This window comes from Triticum urartu, chromosome 7A, assembly GCF_056163025.1.
Source record: "Triticum urartu cultivar PI428250 chromosome 7A, HENAU_Tu73, whole genome shotgun sequence".
Lineage (NCBI taxonomy): Eukaryota > Viridiplantae > Streptophyta > Magnoliopsida > Poales > Poaceae > Triticum > Triticum urartu.
This window is the reverse complement of record NC_141879.1, coordinates 48,612,418-48,619,935: the sequence shown is the minus strand read 5'-3', so window position 1 is coordinate 48,619,935 and position 7,518 is coordinate 48,612,418. Positions and strand designations below refer to the sequence as shown.

At 40.4% G+C, this 7,518-nt stretch overlaps 1 protein-coding gene across 1 annotated transcript; it reads left to right on the top strand.

The window, feature by feature from the left end:
- The first annotated feature begins 676 nt into the window (after positions 1 to 676).
- Positions 677 to 2,769, top strand: LOC125523066 (putative inorganic phosphate transporter 1-13). The gene is made up of 2 exons (XM_048688113.2): positions 677 to 1,583; positions 1,729 to 2,769. The coding sequence occupies exons 1-2, from the start codon at positions 954 to 956 to the stop codon at positions 2,767 to 2,769; spliced, it is 1,671 nt and encodes a 556-aa protein (XP_048544070.2). The 5' UTR covers positions 677 to 953.
- The last annotated feature ends 4,749 nt before the right edge of the window (positions 2,770 to 7,518 follow it).

Below are 7,518 nucleotides of genomic sequence, written 5' to 3'. Positions count from 1 at the left end.
GCCTTACATAAATCATGAGTCCATGATCAAATAATGGAGGGTTTTAGAAATTTCCCAAAGCCCAGAATCCAATGGCGATCAACAAACTTGAACAGAACCACCCCAAAGATAAACTTGATGCATGGAGTAGGGGCGGCGGCGGCGTGGCTAGGTTTACAGCCCGGTCGGCCACGTGTGGCTCCTTTTATAACAGGCGTCGGGGTAAGCTGAGTATATATTACCGGATACTCGGCTTACATATATGAGACCCATGGGTTGTTAATAGACACTCGCCTACAGTGGCCGCTGTCACAGAGCTGTCAAGGGGTGGGAGGACGGCCATGTGGCGGCTGCTTATGCCGAGCCCCTTGCATAAGCCGAGTGCTTTTCTCACAGTATGCCAAGATTTGTGTAGAAACAAAGTTCTTTTTGTGTTGTACTCGGCGTATGTTGTACTACGCCTCATGGCAGATAATTTACACTTGATTTACGTTTAAACACTAGGCAACATGTGTTTTCCCCATAGTGATACATGTTTATGAGTGTCTGCATATGTAACGTGTTTCTAAAAAAGTATTTTTTTTCAATGCGGCATTACATGTGTGAAAAAAAATCCTTTCTTCTATGAAGAATGACTAATCTTATCTTGTTGTTTCCGTCCTTGTGTTGTTTCAGTATATAAGGAACAGCTGTCGTCGTCTTCATTCTATAGCCGTCTTCCTTTTTTAGAAAGCGTAGGCACGTTCGTCAGCAAAGCTGCCAATTTTATGTGTTCTTCGGACAAAGTAAGGTGGATGTTATGCAGCTGGTAGCTGGGGCGCCCTCGTAATCATATTTCACAGGACATTCGTGTTGTATAATAAGAGCAGAGGCAACATTTGAATCGCCACTTTATATATCCAGTTGGCTTGCAAAAATCAGTAAGGTTCTATATATGGCAAACATGAAGCACTTGGTTTACTATACCACGCACAATGTTCACGACCTGGCCTGCGAGGAGGCACGCGTGCAGCTCCCTTTTCTGCCACCTCCATGGCGCCGGGAGCGCCATGCTGTACCGCGTGCTGGACGCGGTGACGTCGGTGAAATGCGAGACTCGGCGGGCTCGCAAGCAGATCAAGGTGCTCGAGGCCCTTGACGTCGCCGGGACGCAGCTGTACCACTTCACCACCATCGTCATCGCCGGCATGGGCTTCTTCACCGACGCCTACGACCTGTTCTCGGTCTCCCTCATCGCCGACCTCCTGGGCCGCATCTACTACCACTCGGCAGACGGCAAGCTTCCCGGCAACGTCGCTGGCGCCCTCAGTGGCGTGGCACTCTGTGGCACCGTCCTGGGGCAGCTCTTCTTCGGCTGGCTCGGCGACAGGATGGGGCGGAAGCGGATCTACGGCGTCACGCTCAAGCTCATGGTGGTGTGCTCGCTCGCGTCCGGCCTCTCCTTCCACAACAAGCCCAAGTGCGTCGTGGCCATGTTGTGCTTCTTCCGCTTCTGGCTCGGCTTCGGCATCGGCGGCGACTACCCGCTCTCGGCGACCATCATGTCTGAGTATGCCAACAAGAGGACTCGCGGAGCCTTCATAGCAGCGGTCTTCGCTATGCAGGTGTGTAAGTAAAACCATCACAATATTTTTTGGAGCCTGTGCTGCATCTCATTCTTAATCTACAACCTCCATTTCTTTTTTCTCGTCTAACTCAGTCAAAGATAATATTTTAATCCTTATCGTATTATGCTTGCCCTGCATAAAGGGTCTTGGGAACCTGGCTGCTGGGGCTGTTGTTCTGGTGCTCTCTGCGAGCTTCAAGAACACGGCCGCGTACGATACTGACCAGCTCGGGCAAGCAGACTACGTGTGGCGCATAGTACTCATGCTCGGCGCCGTTCCTGCCCTGCTCACCTACTACTGGCGCATGAAGATGCCCGAGACGGCGCGCTACACCGCGCTCATCGCCAAGAACCTCAAGCTAGCGGCGTCTGACATGGCCGCGGTCCTCGACATCGACTTCGTGTCGGACATGGACGCGGAGGCCGTCGTTAAGCAGGACGAGTTTGGCCTCTTCTCCATGGAGTTCCTTCACAAGCATGGCCGCCAGCTCCTCGGAACCACCGTGTGCTGGTTCGTCCTCGACGTCGTCTTCTACTCCCTCAACCTCTTCATGAAGGACATCTTCAGCGGCATCGGCTGGTTTGGAGACGCGGCCGAGATGAGCCCTCTCGAGCAGACCTACAAGATAGCCCGCACGCAGGCCATCATCGTGGTCGGCGGTTCCCTGCCAGGGTACTTCCTCACTGTCCTCTTCGTTGACCGCATCGGCCGCATCAAGATCCAGCTCATGGGGTTCACCATGATGACCATCTTCATGATCGGGCTCGCCGCGCCCTACAAGTTCTGGTCCAAACCAAGCATGCACGTAGGCTTCGCCATCATGTACGCATTGATCCTCTTCTTCGCAAACTTCGGCCCCAACTCCACCACCTTTATCCTGCCCACGGAGATATTCCCGACGCGGCTGCGGTCGACGTGCAACGGCATATCGGCCGCCGGGGGTAAGTGTGGTGCCATCATCGGAGTTCTCTGGTTCCAGTATTCTCACACGAGCAACCGGAGCTCTCTTCTTCTGCTGGCGGGGTGCAACCTAATTGGAGTTATGTTCACTCTTGCCTTGCCGGAGTCCAAAGGGATGTCACTCGAGGATATCACCGGGGAAATGGAGGAAGAAAGCGAACCACCTGAAAAATCTGCAACAGTTGCTGAAGCTGAGTTCATCCACAGCGTGGAAATTCCGTAACCAGTAACGTCCATCCTGGCCCATTGCTGATCTTGGTGTCTACTCATCAAAATTACTCAAACATTGAGAACTTGTATCTTTGAGATGTTTGGTTATATATAGCGTTCACTATGACATGAGATGGGATATACTCCAAGCAAAGTGATAATAAGACAACTAAAATTAGGCATCACAAATAATAGAGCAAATTTTTTGTTTTACCCCATTTATGACAGTTTCATCCGTTTTACCCCTTGTAAACTTGAACCTTAATATAACAGTAATGGTCGGGCCGATCATCATCCAAAGAATTGCATAGCCGCACCACTTCCTAAGGGACGCAGCTTTAGTGTCGCAAAGGCACCTGCTTTTGAGTCCCTGACATGTGGGCCAGCCACCTGTTGGGTCCACATGTCATAGGCACAAAGGCAGGTGCCTTAAGGCACCAAAGCGCAATCCCTTTCTAATGGTCGCTTTTGAAGATTACATGGGTCCACCCCATAAAGAGAATGTAGTTTGATGCCATCCCTTAGTTCCCAATGCCTCCATCGCTTGGTTCACCAGAAAGCGCCCAAATCGGAGGAGTAGTGGCCCATTTGACATGGAAAAGTCCAAAATAGACCTTAAATTTGTAGACGAAAACTAAAGCAAATATTGAACTTTGAATCCCAGAAATTGGCACTTTGAACTTATCAATCCCGATCTATTTTGAACCTTGAGAGTGTTTAGCTTGTATTCACTGAGCCGGGCCAACCCATTAATGCAGTCGCTCGCGCAGCTCATGCATAGCTGTAAGTTTGCTCGCTCTGCTCTGTTATTTCTCCTTCCTTTTTCTTTTCTTCATTTTTCATCAGTTTTCTTCGGTTTTCTTTTTTCCTTCGTTACACTTTATGTTTTCATTTGGTTTTTTTTCTTTCTTTGTTATATTATTGGTTTTCTTTTGTTTCTTTATTGATTTTCTTTGTATTTTTTCTTCACTTTTTTTCTTTGCTGGTTTAATTGGTTTTGTTTTTTGACACCTGTCTACTTTTTCTCACTATACAATGTACATTTTTAGCGCACATGTTTAATACTTTTTAAACTACATTATGTATATATATTTTTAATCCATGTTATTAGCACTTTTATGAATACACTGTAGCATTTTTAAAATATATGTTTTACATTTCTTAATGACAATAAAGATAATTATAAACTTATCTAAAATATTTCTAAAAAAACGTTACTAAAAATATTTTAATACACTTTGGACATTTTTCAAATACATTATGTAAATTCTAAACATACATATTTTCAGAAAAAAAAATTGAATACATGGTAACATTTTTCGAAATACACATTGTACATTTTCTTAATGGCAATTAAACATATTAACTGCCCTAAAAAAACTTCCCTAAAAACATATTTTGGAATACACGCTAATATTTTTTGGACTTCCCTAAAAACATCTTCAAAAGAACTTCCCTAAACAACACAGTAACCTATTTAAAACATTCTAAAAAAACTTCCCAAAAATATTTTTCTAATACACGGAATTTGATTTTAAACTTCCCAAAAAAACATCCCAAAAAACACAGTAACCTTCCTCAAGAAAAGAACTTCCCAAAAATACATATTTTTAACTACACAAAGCATATCAGGAGTAACACCAGTGACCTCGCACTTGAGGTGCTCGCAGGTAGCCACTCGCCCAAACGACTACAGGTGATGATTGGTAGTGCGGCCTATATAAGAACGCAGAAACACATTCATATATAAAAATACTTATGAAAAGAATCGAAACATTCCTTAAAAGAATTGCGGACAATTTTGAACTGCTGAGTTTTTCAAAACACAAATAATTTACAAAATTCCAAAAACATTTTTAAGCAATTTGCATAATTTTATAAAATCTGAAAAACGGTTGGAATTCTGGAAATGTTTTGAAAACATGTGATTTTTATAAATTATGAATAATTTTTGAAAATGCGAATAGAATTTCAAATTCCAAACAATTTTTTCAAAAACACAAAAGGAATTGAATTAATGTCCAAAGTAGAGAAAAGGAACATTTTTTAACTTCTGAACAATTTTAGAAATGCGCAAACATTTTTTAAACTTCACGAATTCTTGTTGGGGTATAGTGGTCGGCCCAAATTCTTGTCCGCGAGAGTAGCAGGTAATCCCGGTCGGGGTGGTAGTATTCCCGGCGTGCCAAATAGGTCTAGGGTCCAAAATAAACCGGGATTAGAAGTTCAGAGTGCCAATTTTCGGGATTCAAAGTTCATGGTTTGATTTATTTTTCATCTACAACTTCAAGGCATGTTTTGGACTTTTTCCATTTGACATTGGTCGGGCCAATTGATGTAGCGCAGCAAACGAGGGCAATCACGTTAAGCGGGTGATAAAACGATATGGTGTATCATGAGCCTGATCAGGCTATTGAGGGCGTCAAAATATTCTAGGAGGACGTAGATAGCTCAGTTTTACTTTTTTTTAATGACAAGGGATAATTAATTACATTGGTATTTATGGTGCTAGTACTTATAATCTAGACATGACACTTTTCTAGAACATCTAGACTAAACACTTGGATAACTGCACAGGTACCGGTCAAAATAATTTGTGAGGCTATTTGACCGGCCCATATATAGAGCAGCATCTAGGCGTTTTGCCTGCAAAACACTCAGTTAAACACACTCGAGAGGGAGCTCCTATTGCATGCGCATAAGGGCAGCCCGTCTGTGCAACCGACCCATTGGAGCCTGGACTGTAGATTGGTTACTGTAGCATGAGGAACAGTAACACCTGGTTACTGTAGTGTGGTTGTGGTAGCATGGTCCTCTGTAGTAGTGCTTTTTGAAAAAAAAACAAATATTTGGCAAAAAGCAAAAGTAATAAAATTTGTGAACAATTTTTGAATTTTTTTAACAACATTTATAAATTTATTTTCAAAAAACTTCATAAACTTTTTAACGAACCCAATCATTTTTTCGAAATTTTAAAAAAATTCAAAACACTAAACATTACTTGAAAAATGTGGAAAACAATTGAACGTTTTCTGAAGGTGTGAACAAATTTTTAAAATTCGAAACTTTTCTGGAACATAAACTTATTTTAAATCGGGATTTTTTTATTAAAAACATTTTAAAAAATTTGTGTAAAATAAAAAATTGAAATATAAAAAAGTAAAAGGAGTAATAGATAAATATGAAAACGAAAGATATAAAAGCCAAAAGAACACTGAAAAACCATGAAAGAAACAATAGAAAAAATGTGTGCTCGTCCTAAAATCAGCCGGCACAATAGAATCGTTCGTGTCTGTCTCCGCACTAATTTGACGCATCGTACATCAAATAAGAAATGCCCACTTGAGCGTCATTCTAATAAGGATCGGAATACTGAACTGACGTTCTGTCGAGGAGCAACTCCCATCGAACGAATCATTCGCCTCCAGGGATCCGACTAAGCGAACTTATGTGTTCGCATTGGGAGGAGTTTACCAACGACTCTTGCTGGCCCAACAAACTATGAATATGCAGGAAAAAATGGGCTAGGCCCTATAAGTTGTATTTGTTGTAAAAATGGTCATAAAAAATTGCCATGTAAAAAATGCATAGTTAGGTGCAAAAAAGTGCCACGTTTTAAAAACCCAAAAATTGTGCAATTGCCATGACACTATATGAAAAACACTATCAAAAATTACAAGTGCTATGTAACCAAAAAGATACAATAAAAAAATTGCAGTGATTTGAAGCAAAACAAGTATTTTCTATACATATGGTAATTCTCACTTGGAGTTTTGCGTTAAGAAGAATATCTTTTTGAAATTTTCCATGATCCAAAAAATTTGACATACTTGCCATGACCCAGAATTTAAAATGTCATGCTATGGAAATAAATTTGCGATGGTTTAATACTAAAACTGCAATCGTCCAAAAAGTAATTTGCCATGGTCTATAATTTATTAAATATATGGTGCATAAGACAAAATTTTCGAACAATTATCTAATTTGTGATCATTATTAAATCCGAGAAGATTTTTGTCATATTCTATATTTATTCTTGCATATTATAAAAAGTGCAATTTTAATGTAAATTGTGTCATTATTTTGTTCGCTGTTTTTCATTTCCTTTCTTCTTAAGGTGTAATACCAATGCCACTAATCCATATTGTGTAAAGTGCGATTCATGTGCGAATTATGTGCAATTTATTTTGTAATCGTTTGTTTAAAGTTTTATTCACTTAATTTATTTTTTAGGGCAAAACCAACGCCCCCAATTCATTCTACCTAAGTGGAAATTCAGTTTTTGTCTATTAAGTTTTATACTAGTTTCAGTATTTATTATTGTTTATCAAGTGTTTTTAGTTGGTTTTCTCATTTATGTGCATGCATGAATATTAAGGGGTGTGCCTGTGTAAATATACATATAAGTATTATACAATATATATGTGTAAATTATACCGGAGTACAAAATTGCACTATTATACACCTATTCTTCTAGTCATAAAATTATGCAATTTCTGTACAAATTGTGCGCAAACTTTTCATCATTTTTTTATTTTTTATTTTATTTTCTTTCTTCTTTAAGGGTAATACCAACGACACTAATTAATTCCTTCTTAGGAAATTTCATTTTTGAAAATTATGCTATTACACACTTATTCTTGTATATTATGGAAAAGTGCAATATCTGTGTAAAAAATTCATTCTTTATTTTTTTTCATTTTTTTCTTCTGGAAGGGAAACACCAATGCCACTAATTCATTCTTGCTTAGAAAACTTCAGT

What these genes read in the sequence shown, in the direction of transcription:
- LOC125523066 (XM_048688113.2), top strand. Translation starts at nt 954, where the DNA reads ATGTTCACGACCTGGCCTGCGAGGAGGCACGCGTGCAGCTCCCTTTTC. An exon ending in CAGCGGTCTTCGCTATGCAG is followed by an intron (nt 1,584 to 1,728) that starts GTGTGTAAGTAA and finishes CCCTGCATAAAG; the next exon opens with GGTCTTGGGAACCTGGCTGC.